This window comes from Pinus tabuliformis, chromosome Q (genome assembly GCF_031772625.1).
Source record: "Pinus tabuliformis cultivar Carrire ecotype Pingquan chromosome Q, CPIR1, whole genome shotgun sequence".
NCBI classification, from domain to species: Eukaryota; Viridiplantae; Streptophyta; class Pinopsida; order Pinales; family Pinaceae; genus Pinus; species Pinus tabuliformis.
In genome coordinates, this window is record NC_142296.1 from 133,501,718 (window position 1) to 133,520,573 (window position 18,856).

The window sequence follows — 18,856 nt, forward strand, 5'->3', positions numbered from 1 at the left end:
CTAGGTTGCAGTGTAAATGTATACAAAAGACTTAAAAGACACATCACTAGGTTGCAGTGTAAATGTCCTAAACTCCGTAAAATTGGTTTTCACAAGCCCTCCAATATTTCCTCCATCATTGTCTCCTCACTACCTCACAACTCTCGCTCTCTAACTTGCCCAACATTATAAGTGAATTTTACATCCATATTTATTTCAACATACAAATTTGACATTAATACATGACAGAGACAAAATAATTAATACTCAACATGGACAATTTTACATAGTAATTGGTTTTCTAAATTTGCAGGTGTTGTGGAGTGCGGAGTGAATTCTAGCCCATATTTATTTACAAAACTTCATTACATTCATTAAACTCTTACCTGTGTTGTGGAATGGTCACTAATGTACTTCTACTCTGACTTCAGTGCTTTCGCGTGCAAACAAAATCACAACCATGCACTGGTTCACTAGGCAAGCATGGTGTTTGTGAGTGTGTTTAAGACGGTAATTGTGATTATTGAGCATGGTGTTTGTCAGTATGTTTAAGAGGGTGGTTGGGATCATTATTTCCAACACATTTGCTCTCTGCTAATACGATTAGAGACAACTTACCCTTTGTTTGCAGAAATATTTTGTCACTGGATCGACGGGTCATCTACTGTGTACCGTCTATTTAAGTTCATTTTAGAGAGAGGACGAGGTGACAGAAGTGTGTAATTGCCATCATATATTTCATAGGAATTGTTTGTACAATTGTCTTGATAATCGTCATCAGACGACTCGCCCACTCTGCACATATTCTGTTACGCTGAACACAATACTGAAACAACGCTGAATAATTCGTGGGTTCTTCATTGGAGCATTTATATCTTCGCTGAAGATTTAGCTATTTCCTCGTAGCAGAGATATTACATGAAAATGATTGAGAGAACGTCGACGATAAATACCATTTTAGGTCGGCGTATTTGTAGAGGCAAATAAAAGCTAATCAATGATGGAATATTATGTTTGCAGGTGAGGGTCTTGTTTCTTTGCCCAAAAAGAGTGGCCAAAACATTTTTCACGTCTCATGCAAAAGCTCATTAAGTTATTTTACGTGGCATCGTTATCGATAGCCGTAACCTTAAAAGTTGTAATGTCTAATTTTACGAGCTACACAAATAAGTTCCAAATAATGAGGGTGAAGGCATATTGTAATGTCTAATTTTACGAGATACACAAATAAGTTCCAAATAACTAGGGTGAAGGCATATTTTACAGCCCCGAGTAACCCCAATGTGTAAATATGTCATATTCTCAAAAAATAACAATTTTAATTTTGGTTAATGTTGGTTTAAATATGGCATATCCTGAAAAAATAACAATTTTAATATTGGCTAACGTTAGTTAAAACATTAGCTTGAATATTTAAATTATATATAACTTTTTTAGTAAGATGAATTCTTAAAATATAACTATGTATTGTTATATACAATTTTAATGGATAATAGCTTATCTCATGCTTATCATATACATGAATTTAAATGTATCATAAATTTAACTTTAACAAAAAAATTTACTGCATTAAAGTTCCAAATTAAGTAAAATTTTAAATAATTTTATTCTTTATGGAAATACCATATCTTAAATCAAAAGAAAAAGGTTAATTGAAAGCAAAGAATAAAAAATCTTATAATTTTTTTTTAGTTAAATATTTATAAAATGAATCTTTAAAAGGAAAAACCATATCCTATGAATGTATTAAAATCCTTAAAGACAAATATTTCCACATCAAAATTGTAATATTTGAAAATATTAATTTGATGTAGTTTTATTATAAATTTTGTTATCATCCCATGAAAAAACCATTAAATCTAATATTAATATTAATATAATATAATATTAATATTATAATATTATAATATAATTAAATTTAATAACTTTGGATTAATACAATATTAAATTTAATATAATATCTAATTTGACATATTATAATATATATATATATATATATATACTATATATATATATATATATATATAATAAAAACATAGAGTCTAGATAGAGGTGGAGAGATAGAGTGATTGAGGTGGAGAGAGAGAGGGGTTGAGAGGGAGAGGGGAGTGGATAAGAAAGACATAGAGAGAGAAAAGTGGAGAGAGAGAGGGGGAGTGACAAAGGAGAGATGGTGATAGAGTGTGTAAGTCTTAGGGTGAGGTAGAGAGACAAAGAAAGAGAGATGGAAGGAAGGGGGCAGAGAAGGAGAGATGGAGGGAGATAGTGACATAGTTGGAGGGCGAAGAGAGAGAGATGGGAGGGGAAATAAAGGGAGGTGGGAAAGAAAGGTAGAGAGAAGGAAGAGAGAGAGGATGGGAGAGAGAGAAGGACAAATGGAGTTGGAGGGGCAGAGAGAGGGAGGTAAATGAAAGACATAGAGAGAGAAAGGTGGATAGGGAGACAATGAGTAATAAGGGAGATAGGGACAATGTGAGAGGAGAGAAGGAGGGAAGAGAGATACAAGGGGGAGAGAGGGAGAGAAGGGTAAGAGAGAGGGATAGGGATAGGAAACGAGAGGGAGCAATAGCTACATATAGTGAAAAAGTGTGTATGTTTTGGGGGTGATATAGAGATACAAAGGAGAGACAAAAGGAGATAGAGATATAGATGGGAGGTGGAGAGACGGAAGAATAGAGAGATAGAGATAGGGAAGTGGAGAAGCATAGATATATAGATATGGAGAGAGAGAGAGAGAGAGAGAGAGAGAGAGAGTATATGTGTGTCTGCGGGGGTGAGATAGAGAGATAAAGAAGGAGAGATGGAGGGAGATAAGGATATAGATGGAGGGGGGAGAGAGGGAATAATATTTCTTGCACTAGATGCATTGATTTCTATGTAGATGATGATTTCTAATCCTCTTTTATTAAATTGATTAGATCAATTGATTTCAATTTGCATGTCAATTTCTAATTGTATTTGATTTTTGCACTAGATCCATTGGTTTCAGTGTAGATGTTCATTTCTAATCCTATTTTCCTACTTTCTCTGGATGCATTGATTTCAATGTAAATGGTTATTTCTAATCCTATTTGATTGTTTGCTCTAGATGCATTTATTTTAGTGTAGATCTTGATTTCTAAGCTTATTTAATTGTTTGCACTAGATGCATTGATTTAAGTGTAAATGTTGATCTCTAATCTTATTTGATTGCCTGCATTATATGCATTGATTTTAGTGTAGATGTTGTTTTTTAATCCTACTTGATTTCTTAGATTAGATGGATTAGATATTTTTAATCTTCAAGCTGATGAGATGCAGGGGGGAGAGGGAAGAATATTTCTTGCACTAGATGCATTGATTTTAGTCTAGATGATGATTTATAATCCTATTTAATTCCTTGCACTAGATGCATTAATTTCAGTGTATATGTTGGTTTCTAATTATATCTTATTGTTTTCACTAAATGAATTGATTTCAGTGTAGACATGGATTTCTAATCCTATCTGGTTGCTTGGACTAGATGCATTAATTTTAGTGTAGATGTTCATATCTAAACTCATTGTATTGCTTGCACTAGATGCAATGATTTTGGTGTAGATGTTGTTTTCTAACACTATTTGATAGCTTTCATTATATGCATTAGATGTTATTGACCTTGAGGATGTAGATTATTAAAAATATATATTTCAAGATATATTTAGTGTTACATAGAGGAACAATATTAGAAATTAATTAGTTCTCAAAAGTTGTGATATCTAGACTTAAAATGAAATAGATATGCAAAACCAATCCTCCTGCAAAGTGCAAATTAATCCTTCATGGGATCGTCTCCCTTCTTCATCACCAACTAATTAATAATAGACAAGTATATATATTCAAAAGTACATATATTCAAAATTTCTAATAGATAACTCCATACAACAATGTATTCAGAAGTTTTATAAGAGGAAAATATATATTTATAAACATTCAAAATAAATCAAAACATTCTTGAAGGAGATGTGATAATTGTTTGGACAAACAAATAATGTAAAGATTTTATAAATATGACCACTCACTAAAAAAAATCAAAAATACATTATTTCTTGACTTTGCAAAATAGACTATAGAGGAAAAAAATCATCAAAATATTCTTGAAGGAAATAAATTATTTCAACCATTAGCAAAGAAACAAATTATTTCAAGAGTAATCTTGACACAGTAAATTATTAAAACTACTCTTCAAGATATATTTAACAATACTTGGAGGGACACTATTAAGAATTAACTAGCTATCATAGGTTGTGATACCTATAACTAAATGAGATAGATGTGCAATATCGATCCTCATGCAAACTATTGACAAGATTGTTCCCCTTATTCATCACCAACTAATTACTAATGGATAATTACATACACGTAAACAAATAACAAAACTGTAATATTCACAAATATTATCATCCAGATCGAAACACATGGACACAAACCACTCAAAACATCCAAGCAAAAGCATATAAACCATTCAAAGCAAGAAACATAGAATAAATTAAAGAAGATCATGATATCTAGGTCATGCCAAAAAAAGAAAAGATAATGTGAATTTTGTATTTAATCTCAAACATATACATAATAATGATAATCTTAAAATATGGTATTGTTTCCCTCAACTGGAACTAGCTTAGATCCATCTAACGTCAGATATATCGTGCCTGAGAGGGATCAAATCCTTCGAGGTGCAAACATTTCCTCAAGTTCTAGACTCCAAAAAAAGAAGTTTCTGCCTCGAGTGATTTGATCCCTATAGGTGCATGATAGATCCGATGTTAGATAGATCTAAGTTGTACTTAACGATACTCGGTTTTTTTTTTTTGAACGGTTTTTAGCATACAACACTAAATTGGATTATTGTCAACACCTAATCCTCTGCAGTTGGGTGAATTTGGAATGTGAACAGTCATCAGAAGATGAACTAAGCAGTCACATTCTTTGTATATAACAATAGCTACCTAATGAAATAAATCGAATCATCTTTTCTGCCTAATGGAGTTACTACCTGGTCTGACATGGTATCAGAGCCAACTCCTTTTTTTAGCCTTTATGTCCTTGTAACTCCTGGTTTGCTCCACTGCTCCCCATATAATTCAATAACTGATTGCCTGCTTCTGTTTGCCATCCCTACGCTCTTTGTCTGACATTCATCTGACATGGGAACGTTTGTGCTCCCCTTATACCTATGCTCTCTGCCTGACATGGTATCTCTGCGCTGAATTAGGTATTAAGGCAATGGTCACAGTAATAACTGTGCACTGCCTGGTTTGAATGCCTAAGACTGCACACTGCCTAGTTTGAACTGCCTGGACATGGTATCGGCCTCATATGCTTGAACAATTGAAATTTCATATATCTGAACGCTGTTACGCATATAGTTTCTTTTTCAATAAAAACGTTGATGTTGTTAATATGCCTGAGACTGCGCACTGCATATTTGAGACAACATGATATGCCTGCTCATGTTTTGTTAATAAAACTGATATGCTTGGCTATTGTGGTGATAATACCTGAGATACGTGGAGATGTGCTACTGGAGTGTGAGATAACTCCTGCATTCTCTACTATTTTTCTATCCCAATCAGTTATTGCCTCAATTTTGTAAGACTGTACAGAGACTGTGCATTGTTTTTAGATGAGCGTTTCCCTGTATTTTTTGATGAGCGTATCTTTTCTCCTCCATGAAAACTAGTCAATGTCATATTTCTACCCATATCCAAATAAGAGCATAAAACAGTTAAATCTAGTTCCGTTGCCCGCATTCCAGTTAACATAATTAAATGTTTTGTTGAAAAATTAGATAGATATGTTTGCTTGAAGTGTAACATATCTGCTGGAATGCACATGACTGAGCGCACTCCTAGTTGAGTCATTTTCCATCATTGACATTTGTAATCAATCCACTTGTCCACAGCTCGGAATGCAGCATGCACACTCGTAATCCACCTTCGGTTTGAGAGGATTGAAACATTGTAGGATTTTCTGAGAGATGATTTGGTTAATGTGGATGATTGAAGCGCTGGATGTGATTTGAGTGGAAGCAAATGCCTCTGGTCTGACTCTTGGTTCATGAGGTGTGACCAGTTTCAGGCCCAAGTTTCATCGTTGCCTCAATACTACATTCAACACAGCGGCTTTAGCACCGTTGAATAATATTTTTTTTTTTGCTGCGCTGGATTGAATAATATGTTCCCATACTTCTTTCTTTAAATGTCTGGTCAATATACAGAGGTGTGAAATTGTTGTATGGTGAATGGTGTCAAATACATTTTCAAATGCTGCTGTTTCATTGGTGCGGTGGGCGTGGAATGAAATTTTATTAAATTTTTTATGGAAATATGTTATATGCTTGAGAAGTGGAAGGTGTAACATATATACTTTTTTCTATCAGCAGAAGTAATTTCTTTTCTTATAGAATGCATTCAATCATCTCCATGGCAGGAATAGTTCTCACTGGGAAGGAGAACTATCTTGAATGGTACCGAATGATAAAACACACCCTCATCTTCAATGAGTTGTGGAAAGGAGTGTGTGTCAAAGAAGGAGACAAAGACCCAGTACAGCTTACCTCAGACAAAGAGCTCGTGATTTGGGAAAACAAGAACAGAAAAGCTTATGCATTAATCGCAGCATCTATAAATGAAGAGGTGAGTCACCATATTTCATCATATTCAACTGCCTTTGAAGCCTTACAAAAGCTGAAAGAACTCTATGACTCACATTCTGCACTTGAAGTTGTTCAGCTCATGATTAAACTCTTCACTCTTGAACAGAAAAATAATGATCGTCTTACTCTTGCATCTGAAGTAAAGTCTATAAAGCATGATATCAATTCCACTAAGGTTGACCTGGATATCCCTCTTATTGCTTTTCTCAAGGCACTCTATCATACCTACTCCAATTATCTTGAGTCTTTGCAAGCAAATGGAAATCTCAAAGATATAACCTTTGACTCTCTTGTGAAAAAGTTTGCTGAAAGAGAGAAAGCTTTTGGAAATAATACAGCCCCTGAATCTTCTGAAGAGACTGTGTGCCTTGCTCATAAAGAAAAACATCCTGCTCAAGATTCTACAAGAGGAAGAGGTGGACGAAGAGGAAGAGGAAGGTATTTCAGAGGCAGGGGGGGTAGATATTCTCAAGGAGAAAAGGCAGATCTGCACTGCATTCACTACAAAAGAAATGGATCACATGATGCCTCTACATGCAAGCTACCATGGGACAAAATTGAGCAGAAAAGAAACCAACAGAAAGGTAAAACTGATGATACAGACAAAGGTAAAGCACCTGAATCCGCTCACTATATTGAGGCACAATGTAACATTGGAGTAAATGAAGATTTTTTTAATGCTTCACTTGCTTCTTCGAAAAATGATTGGTTACTTTATTAAGGAGCAACCTGTCACATGACTCATAGAAAATATTTTTTTGAGCATTTCACTGACAATGTTGATGGAGCAGTATACTTTGCAGATCAATCAAAAATCAAGCCATCAGGGCTTGGCACAATCAGGCGTAAACTGCCTGGTCTTCCAGACTTTCTTCTGGATCATGTTCTATGTCTCCCATAGCTCAAGAGAAAATTTTTGTCCTTGGTCCACATTCACCAGCAAGGTCACTCCATTCATATGTTTGATGGCAAGCTTGAGGTAAGAAAAGCATCTGACCACTCACTTGTCATGAGGGAAATAGAAGAAGAAAGGCTTCTCAAACTGCAAGGAACCTTTGCTCATGCACAACATTTCTCATATATTTGTCATCCTGAAGAAGGTACACTTCCATCAAGTTTATTATGGCATGCTAGATTTGGACATTTAAACTATGACAGTCTCCGCTTATTGTAGAAAAATGGTGTTACTAGTTTTCCCACAATTCCTAGGAAACATAAGCAATGTGATGCTTGCATTCTAGGAAAGCATAGCAAACAGTGTTTTCATGATTCACATTCAAGAGCACATAGGAAGCTTGAACACATTCATTCAGATTTATGTGGTCCAATGCCTGTTCCTTCTGCAAATGGAAATAAATATATCATGACATTTATTGATGATTACACCAGAATGTGTTGGGTTTATTTATTGAAGAACAAATATGATGCTTTTCAAACATTCAAGAATTTTCATAAATGTATTGGAAATGATGCACAATCTCATATTGGGTCTATTCGCATTGATAATGGAAAAGAATATACATCAAATGAATTTGAAAACTATCTTCGCCAACACGGGATCAAACATCAAACAACTGTGCCTTATAATCCCCAACAGAATGGTGTAGCTGAAAGAATGAATAGAACAATCTTGAATATGGTACGATCAATGCTTTTCTTCAAAAATGTAAAGATAATGTTTTGGGCTGATGCTATTCTATGTGCTGCATATATAAAGAATAGATGTCCATCTAATGCTATAAGAAACAAGTGTTAGGATATTCTGACACATAGGAAATAGTTAAGTACAACTTGGTCTAGTGTAGAGTTAGGTATAGAGTTAGGTAAAGTGTGTTTCTTTACCGTTGTACGTTTTGTAACTTACAATCAGACGGTCACGATATGTAGTGATCCGACGGTTCATTCTCTCCTCGATATTACCGACACTTGATCTGTGGCTTGACACCTGATTGGTCCATGAATTCTATTTAAAGCGCATGGAGGGTCATTTGTAGGGTAATCTGTGCATGAGAGAAACATATGTAAATTTTCATTCTTTTATTAATAAATTTCCTGAAGTGGCCGCGTTGGCTCAGGCCGTGGACTGTTTCCTTCTTTGAGGGTATTAACCACGTCAAAATACTGGTGTATTGATCTGCGATCTGGTTGTGAGCGGTGTCCTTTTGGTGTTCTATCTGAGGAACTTACCCTGTAAATTCCTACATGGTATCGGAGCTATTTGAGGGCCGCGTTCGTTGGTGATCCAAATCTGAAGCTGATAGAACTGCATCCGACTGCCGTTTCCTAGATCTATTGTTTTTGACTACTTTCGGGCCGAGAGGACTTCTCTGTTGTGTTGGGAGCATCTGTTCCAGTGAGGAACCCCTTTCGTTTCACGCGAAAAGGTTTCCGGTAGCCCTAGCTGCGTCATTTTTAAGATCTGGAGGTATACAATGTTTATTTGCAGTTTACTGTTATTTTCTCTTTGTTTATTTCGGTTTTGGTTTATTTAGCCTTTTTATTACCGGATCTATACCTTTCATTTCTGCGTATGCTCTTTGCCCTGCGACTCTGTGCGATCTGGGCAAATCAGAAACAGAAAGGAAGGATTTTTCTCATGCGTATGCTCTTTTCCTTACGCCTTAGGGTGATCTCGGAAAATCAGAAACATTGAGGAAAATATTTAGTTTCCGGCCAAAGCTAACTTTCAGCCGCAAGGTTCATTTTTGAAAATATTTAGTTTTTTGGCTAAAGCTAACTTCGAGCCATAAGGTTCGTTTTATTTGCATGTCCATGTTGGGTTTTGTGTTTTTTGTTTTGTAGGGAAAAAGAGCTTTCTCAAAGCAAGCACGCAACCCAAAGCCCCCGCCCCCCCTCTCTCTCTCTCTCTATCTCAAATTTTTTGTATAGATCAATTGGTTCAAAGCTATTTTAAGAGAGTAGAGGTCTTGGGTTCAAGTCTCCATTTTTTGGGGGCGGACTTTTTCATTTCCTTACATTCCCGCACTTCGTCGGCAGCTTCAACAACTTTTTTTTTAAAAAGCCATAACTTCTTCATCCGGAAGCCGTTTTCAGAGCCGTTTTTTTTAAACCAACCTAATTTTTCGAGATCTATCCATTCGAACACTTATTTTCAGCATCTTTAGCTTTACTTTCCATTGAAATGGAAAGTCAATACCAAGTTACCCTTGACAGCACCAACTACTTCCAATGGTTGGCTTACATTGAGGATTTACTTAGAAGTAAAGGTCTCTATAGAATAGCCTCAGGCCAAGAAAAGTAACCGAAGGATGAAGATAAGGTTGCTAAATGGGAAAATAGGCAATATCAAGCACGTGGATTGATAGGGATGTCTATTTCTCCAGATCTTAGATTCCATATTGCAGAAATTGATACTCCTGATGAAGCAATGAAACAAATCAATAAGGTTTTTGGGATTAAAAATGAAATTAGAGCCCATCAACTTGAAAATGAGTTGCTTACATTGGAACCTAATAATTTTTCTTGCATTGAAGATTTCTTGTCCAAGTTCAAGACCCTTAGATATCTTTTGGAAGGTGTTAAAGTTAAGAAAGAAGATAGTAACCTTATCTATTCCATTCTTACAAAGTTGGGACCAGCCTACTCTGTGTTTGTTTCCACCTTCCATTCTACAAGAGAAGCCTTCATTTATCAAGGAACAGACTACAAGTCCCCTTCCTTTGACTCTTTTTGTGGTTCTTTAATAAGAGAACAAGAAAAACTCTTACACCTTGGTCTTCTTAATCTTGGAAACTCTTCCAAGAAAGCGTTAGCTGCCCAGCAGCAACCAAATTCAAAGAATCCTGAGAAGTCATATCCTAAACAGAATGGTCCTAAACCAAACAAGGGTCCTAAGAAATTTCAGCCCCAAAATGAAAAATCATTTCAAAAAAATGATAAGACAAATAAAAACAAAGGGAAGAAGACTGATAGACATTGCAATTTTTGTAATCGAGATGGCCACTTAGAATCAAAATGCTTTAAGAAGATGGAAGCCTTGGAAGCAGCTATGAATGAATATTATCATTCATTGTTGTCAAATGATACATGGGATCTTGTTCCTCTACCAAAGGGATGAAAGCTTGTTAGATTCAAATGGGTTTACAGAACCAAGTATGGACCAGACGGGAAAGTTGATACACATAAAGCTCGTCTTGTTGCTAAGGGTTTTTCACAGGTTGAAGGCATTGACTACACTAAAACCTTCTCCCCTGTTGCCAAAATGAACTCTATCCGCCTTGTTCTTTCCCTTGCTGCCTCTTTCAAATGGGAAGTCCATCAGATGGATGTTAAATCTGCCTTCTTGCATGGAGACTTGCAGGAAGAAATCTATATGAACAAACCATTGGCTTCATACAAACAGACTCCAGCCTTGTATGTCGACTTAAGAAATCCCTTTATGGTCTCAAGCAAGCTCCTCAGGCTTGGTATGCCAAAATGGATAGCTTTCTTTTAGAATCTGGCTTTTCTAGGTGTCATTCTGACAATACTGTCTACACCAAGAAAGTGGGCAACTCTCTTATCATCCTTGTTCTTTATGTTGATTATCTTATCCTTACTGGTAGTGATCCCAACCTTATAAACCATGTGAAGTCTAGCCTTAAAAGGAAATTTGAAATGATAGACTTAGGACACTTACACTATTTTCTCGGTCTTCAAGTCTTGCAATCCAAGGAGGGTATTTCCCTTTCCCAGTCCAAGTATGCTTCTGATATTCTATGTCATTTTCACATGGAAGACTGTAAGCCAGCCCCTTCTCCCTTTCAGTCTGCAGTCAAACTTTCAGTCCATTGTAATTCTCTTGAAGTTGATGCTACCTTATACCATCAACTTGTAGGAAAACTTTTGTATCTAACCCATACTCGTCCTGACCTTTCCTTTGCTATTGGCCTTGTTGCTCGGTTCATGCAAAACCCCCGTGAAAGTCATTGGAAAGCAGCTAAAAGAATACTTCGTTATGTTCGAGGTACAGTTCAGTTTGGGATTCATTACAGTGCCGAAGCAGCTTCTCTATTGGTTGGTTTCACTGATTCCGATTGGGCTGGTGACCCTCATGTTCGGAAGTCTACTGCGGGTTATGTGTTCACTCTTGGTTCAGGACCTATTACATGGGCTTGTAAGAAACAAGCTGCCATTTCTCTTTCATCAGCAGAAGCAGAGTATCGTGGTGCCGTAGAAGCTAGTAAGGAAGCCTTGTGGCTTCGTTAGATCCTATCAGAGTTTGGCTTTCAGCAGCAGCATCCGACTACACTTTGGTGTGATAATCAAAGTGCCATTCAGCTATGCAAAGATCCAGTCCAACATTAGCGTAGCAAACACATTGAACTGCACATGCACTTCATCAAAAAGCTCATTCATGACCATGTTCTTGAAGTGCAATATTGTTCAACAGATGATCAAGTGGTAGACATCTTTACAAAGGCTCTCACAGAGGCAAAGTTCACTAAACTTTGATTTCTGGTTGGAGTTCAGGAAGTTGTCACTAAGGGGGGATAGGCTCTAGTGCCTCCTTCCTTCTCCTATTGTGTCATATTTGTAAATCCTTCAATCCTATCCCAAGTTGTTCTTAAGGGGGGATGTTAGGATATTCCGACACATAGGAAATAGTTAAGTACAACTTGGTCTAGTGTAGAGTTAGGTATAGAGTTAGGTAAAGTGTGTTTTTTTACCGTTGTACATTTTGTAACTTACAATCAGACGGTCAAGATATGTAGTGATCCGACGGTTCATTCTCTCCTCGATATTACCGAAACTTGATCGGTGGCTTGACACCCGATTGGTCCATGAATTCTATTTAAAGCGCATGGAGGGTCATTTGTAGGGTAATCTGTGCATGAGAGAAACATATGTAAATTTTCATTCTTTTATTAATAAATTGCCTGAAGTGGCCGCGTTGGCTCAGGCCGTGGACTGTTTCCCTCTTTGAGGGTTTTAACCACGTCAAAATACTGGTGTATTGATCTGCGATCTGGTTGTGAGCGGTGTCCTTTTGGTGTTCTGTCTGAGGAACTTACCCAGTAAATTCCTACAACAAGACTCCTTATGAATTGTGGTATGCACATGTTCCTTCGGTAAAACATCTCAGGATCTTTGGTTCCACCTGTTATGCTTTGATACCAAAGGTACATAGAAACAAAATTGGTGCTAGAAGTCGTAAGTGTATCTTCCTGGGGTATTCAAACACCTCGAAAGCATACCGCCTCTATGATGAAGTAAATAAAAAGTTTGTTGTATCTAGAGATGTAATTTTTCTTGAATCATCCAAATCTCACAATGTTGTTGAGCGGAAACTTGATCGCTTGGATAGATTCGCAAAAACAAAATCATTTCAAGAATTTGATAATCAAATTCCACATCTTGAAGTGGGGATTCCTATACTAGATCAACATGTGGAATCTTCTTCTGAAGAACACTCTCCCCCGACTAAAACTCCAACAATGGATGATGCTTTAAGTGATGTAATTGATAGAATTGGGAGACTCAATCTTGATTCAGTCCCAACTCAATCAACAGAGCAGCCTGAAGCATCTCAGAAAGGTCCCCCAAAGTGGCTGACAAAGACACTTCAAAGTGTTCATCCTGATGAAATTGGAAAAATAGGAACTAGAAATTCAAACCGACAAAATGGAGGTGATGTAGATAACTCTAATTCACCTGTTGATATGGATGTTTCTTATGATTGTGAATTGAACTTGTTTATAGATTTTGAACCAACTTACTTCAAAGAAGCTACTTCTCATGATAAATGGAAAGAAGCGATGTAAAAGGAGTATGATGCCCTCATAAAGAACGACACTTGGAAGCTTGCTGATCCTCCATTTGGAACCAAACCAATTGGCTACAAGTGGGTCTACAAGAACAAGTACAAAGCTGATGGCTCACTTGACAAACACAAAGCTAGGCTTGTGGAAAAAGGTTTTGCACAGAAGGAAGGGGTCGATTATGAGGAACATTTTTCCCCCACAACAAAATGGGCCACCATCCGGACACTCTTTGCACTAGCAGCTCAGAACGGTTGGAAAGTCCATCAAATGGATGTAAAAACTGCCTTCTTGAATGGAGATCTAAAAGAGAATGTTTTTATGTCCCAGCCTGAAGGATTTGCTGTGAAAGGACATGAACAAAAAGTATGAAAACTTGTGAAGTCCTTGTATTGCCTCAAACAAGCACCGCAAGCTTGGTATGAAAAACTAACTGAGCATCTTCTGAAACTCAACTTCAATCATTTTGATCTTGATGATGCAACTTTATTTGTCAAGAAAGTTGGCAAAACAGTTGTATATCTTGTGGTATATGTAGATGATCTTTTAATGACAGGGAACAATGAAAGCTACATTGCATACATAAAGAAAGAATTGGGGAAAAGTTTTGAAATGACTGATTTGGGCTATGTTCATTGCTACCTTGGCATTGAAGTAACCCAACATCCAAAATCCATATTTCTTTCTCAAAAGAAATACATTGGATATTTTTTAAACAGATTTGGCATGACAGAGTGCAATCCTCTTTCTACTCCAATGGAACAAAACTTAAAGCTCACATCTATTGAAGGAAAGGAATTTGAGGATGCAACAAAGTATAGACAGCTTGTAGGAAGTCTCATATACCTCACTACTACCAGACCAGACATTTCATTTGCTGTTCGAATCCTCTCCAGGTTTATGCAAAAGCCTTGTGAGAGACATTGGTCTGCTGCAAAAAGAGTTCTAAGGTACTTGAAGGGAACTCAAGACCTTGGAATCAAGTATACACAGGTGGACGACTTCAGCTTGATTGGATACTTTGATTCAGACTTCGATGGAGACAAAGAAACTGGGGTATCTACTTCAGGATATGCTATGAGTCTTGGATCAGAAGCTGTCTCTTAGAGATCACACAAACAATCAGTTCCAGCAGATTCCACAACAGAAGAAGAATACATGGCAGTAGCTGAAGCAACGAAATAATTGTGTGGCTCAGGAAAATTATTGAAGATTTGCAGGTAAAACAAGTACAGTCAACTCCACTCATGATTGACAACACCTCTGCAATAAAGTTGGCCAAGAACCAAAAGTTCCATGATCGTACAAAGCACATCAATACTAAATATCATCTGATTCGACATCATGTTGAGGCCAAAACAATCCATCTCTGTCATTGTTCCACAAATGAGCAAATTGCAAACATCTTCACCAAAGCGCTTGGAAGAGAAAAGCTTGAAAGATTCAGAACGATGCTTGGACTCACCAACATCCCTTCAAATTAAGGGGGGGAATGTTGACACCTAATCCTCTACGGTTGGGTGAATTTGGAATGTGAATAGTCATGGGAAGATGAACTGAGTAGTCACATTCTTTGTATATAACAATAGCTACCTAATGAAATAAATCGAATCATCTTTTCTGCCTAATGGAGTTACTGCCTGGCCTGAGTTGGACACCTAATCCTCAATGGGTTAGTGTGGAAGCCGAATGGACAAAAGGAGTCCAAGAGACCTTGGGATGTGAAACCCAACGGTCAAACAATGTACTATAAATGTATATCATTTGTCAATAAAAATTGTACTGCATGTTTTATCTTTCATATTTTCTCTTGCTGCCCATGTGTGTTTAACATGGTATCAGAGCGTGCGATTACTGGTCCTGCCCCAATTTGAGCCACTTGTTTTGTGGTCTCTATATATATGTCAGTTCTGCGTTACCTGACCTCTGACTCTGCCTTATTCCCCTCAAACCTGAAATAACCTGCCTCTTCCAGCACTGCACATTTGTCCATACTGTCAATTTTTACAGCACTGTCATTTCCTGTTTTAGTGTTGAGGTCTGACGGTGCGACTGTAGAGATACGCCACTAGCTCCTAGTATGCGTATGGTTCGAAGTTGAATGGTATGCGCATGGTTTTTGAATATGAATGATGTTGAATTAATGCGTTATGTTATAAGTTGAATGCGGTTTTGAATCATTTGAACGTTGTTGAATGAATCTGCTGCACCACACAAAGATACCTGTATTGCTTTAACGTTTGAATGGTATATGTGTTATGATATATGTGTTAAAATGACTTTGGTATAACGTTGTGGCTTGAACGTTGAATGGTATAACATTGTGGCTGAATCATTTGAACGTTGTTTTAATGTTGTATATATTGAATGGAGTCCAGTTATATAAATCGTTTGTTTCATTGAGCATTGAATGGTATACACCGTAAGTGTGCAAGAGTTCAGCTTATTAACGCTATTTGGTCCAGCGTATATATGGTATTAAACTGCCGTGTTTTCGTTTGACACAACGTTTGAGTGGGAATATTGAATGTGTTTTGATATGCGCTGTCTAATGAGCTTTGGTATACAATGCTTGCATATGCGTTGAATTAACATGGTATAGACAGAAGTATGTGCACATTATATCCCCACCGTGGAGACTTTTGTGAAAAGGTTCAACATAATCCTGACATGTGGTACAGGTATGGGCCTCTTTGGATTTCCACAACTCTTGTATTTGCGGTAATGGCACTAGGAAATTATGCTTCCTATTTGTCTTCCATAAAGAGTGAAGATAAAATTGACTGGCATTATGACATTAATTATATGAGCTGGGCTGCGTGCTTGATTTATGGATACATCTGTTTGGTACCCGTCAGATTTTATTTCCTCCTCCGTTACTTGGGCATATCAACACCCTTGGTGCAGCTGTGGTGTCTGTTGGTCGCTCTAATTGTTTTCACAATTCGAGCTCCACATAAATTGTCAACCCGAGGAGGTCTTTTTATTTCAAAGATAATAACGCACTGGATATGCTCAATTTCAAAAGCGGAATCGATGTTGTAGTAAAAGAAAGATACACACCTGTTAAATTCATCAATCTACTAATTCACACTCTACTTAATCAAAGCTGAAGTCAATTAAATTATAGCAGAACCGATTTCTCTGTTACAGCAAAGGAAAATCAATCTACAAAGAAAGAAATCATTCAATCATATCAGGAACAGGACCCTATTCCTTGGTGAGGAACTTCAGCACCTGCTGCCTGGCACTTAATCACACTGTAAGAAAAGTAACTTCAAGAGATCAAGACCCTATTCCCAGGAACAAGAACCTTCAGCACTTGTCCTCTTGTTTCTAATCACACTGCAGGCAAAGGAAAGCAATCAATGGGAGCAAGACCCTATCCCTTTATACAGGAATCTTCAGCACATGCTCTCAACATCATTCATTCGTGCATTCGATACGTGTAGCGCTAAGAAACAGAGTATTGCAAAACTGTGTAACTAGTGTTTCAACAACAGAATTAAAGGAAGTGCAAACACATAAAGAAATAAACAAACTACAGGAACCAAAAGGGTGAATCTTGTGAGGAAGGCGGGCCCTTTCCTTCTCACAAGATTCCCCAGGAGAAAGAATTAAATTGAAACGCTCAAAAGAAGATTTTATTCATCTGTCAAAGTAACTGATACATTACAGAAGGAGACTAGCTCCAGTTCTCACACAATACTCTCCTGTAACTTACAATTCCACCCCCTCTAATGATGATGTCTCCTCTTTTTAAAGAGGAGACATCTTTTACAATTTACACGAGAGCGAATCTTCATCATCTCGATTCTGTTTTCTTTTCCAAAACATGACTATTCTGTTCTTTCAAAAAGAGATGCTGTTACAACCGAGACAACAAAAGTGCTATCTTCAGGATAATCCAGGTAACCGTATCTTCGTGTTGCTGCTACTATTCCACAAAAAGTTCTTCCAGAATCGCAAATTACGCATAACGGGATTTGCGTGCTTGACGGCTGTTTCAGCAATTGAGTCAGCTGTTTCAGCAACGGAGTCAGCTGTTTCAGCAACGGAGTTAGCTGTTTCAGCAACGGAGTCAGCTGTCTCAGCAATGGCCGCTCGTTCCCAACAAGGCATATAACTTATCTGCGATCTTTGACTTGTGTTAGCAACAATGCACTTCAATTAATGATAAAATATAAGAGTATTGCGGAATTAAATGTAAGACAGATTAAACATATAATAAAGAAGAGGTTTCTATATACCTTGGGATAAAGTGGATGAAAAAGACAATGAAGTTCATGGTTTAAGAGTAGAGTGGTGTCAAAATATATAGCAAAAATGATACATAGTGGAGTCCTAACATCCCCCCTAGCTAAAAATGTTTCATGTCCTCAGGCAACCCCTAGTCTGAATCAGAGTCTGAGTACTGGGACTGAGCATGCAAATTACTCAAGCAGTAGCTGGAGAAGGTGGCATCTGTAGGAGCTCGGAATCCGCTGTTGGTCTGCAAATGTTGCCATGCCAAGGCTTCCTCTCTGTCAGTCAACTGGTAATGACATTGATATTTGTCTGAAGGCAGCCATAAAATTGGAAAACGGAAATGATACCCGATCCAGTTTACTCCACAATGTTGAATGCAATCAATGTACTTAGGGACCCTGGATAATGCAGCTTGAAGATTGAGAGGGTTAAAAGGATGATAATCCTGTCTTTCCTTACATGACTGCTGCCAAAAGATATCATTGGCCTTCAATGCAGCAGTACCCTTCATTCTAATGTGCTGTTGACACTTAAAAAGTATTGAAGCCTGTAATTGCTGCATGTACTCGTTCATTCCTGGCTTCTGCAAGAATTCATAATATTGTGCTATAAACGTGGCTGGGCCTACAGGCTCTGGTCTAATCCACAGAAGTTTATTCTCCTCATTATGACTGCTTGCAGTGAACGCAGTCTGCCAAGTGAGCTGGTTAGACAAAAACGAAGCAAATGCTCTGATTTGTATATCTCCTGCAATTGGAATAAGATTAACTCTCCTATCTTCAGGAATGGCCTCATTATGAAGGTAGAGTTCACACAGCAGATGCTGGTCACTTTCAGGGGCCTCCTTAAAGGTCTCAACAAATTTCTCTGAAGTCATTAATTCATATGGTCTGCCATTTGCTATTGCTTTTAATTGGAAATAAACTAATCGTTCAGAAAGAAAGAGCGAGTAGTTTACAGAGGGTTTGCGCGTAACCATCAGTTTCCGCACTAATGAAAACATCAAGGCTATCTTTGCCTTAGACTCTCTGACTTCCTTTTTATACTCCCTGTGCTCTTGCATTATTTGGTCCCAGCTATCCCAGTTGGCATATACATGGTTCTGCCATTGTAACTTATGCTGTCGTAATATTATATCTTGTTCTTCAGCATATTGCTTCTTCCATTTGTTCATCTGTTCCAATTGATTCCA

The 18,856-nt window shown here is 37.4% G+C and overlaps 1 protein-coding gene across 1 annotated transcript in view; it reads left to right on the top strand.

Annotated features, from left to right (window-relative positions):
- The first annotated feature begins 462 nt into the window (after positions 1-462).
- LOC149218620 (uncharacterized) overlaps positions 463-18,856 on the top strand; it is a 28,921-nt gene continuing 10,527 nt past the window's right edge. Inside the window, exons 1-2 of the mRNA XM_089386599.1 lie at positions 463-517; positions 16,019-16,338. Coding sequence (XP_089242725.1) covers positions 463-517; positions 16,019-16,338 — 375 coding nt within the window. The remainder of the gene's footprint in view (positions 518-16,018; positions 16,339-18,856) is intronic.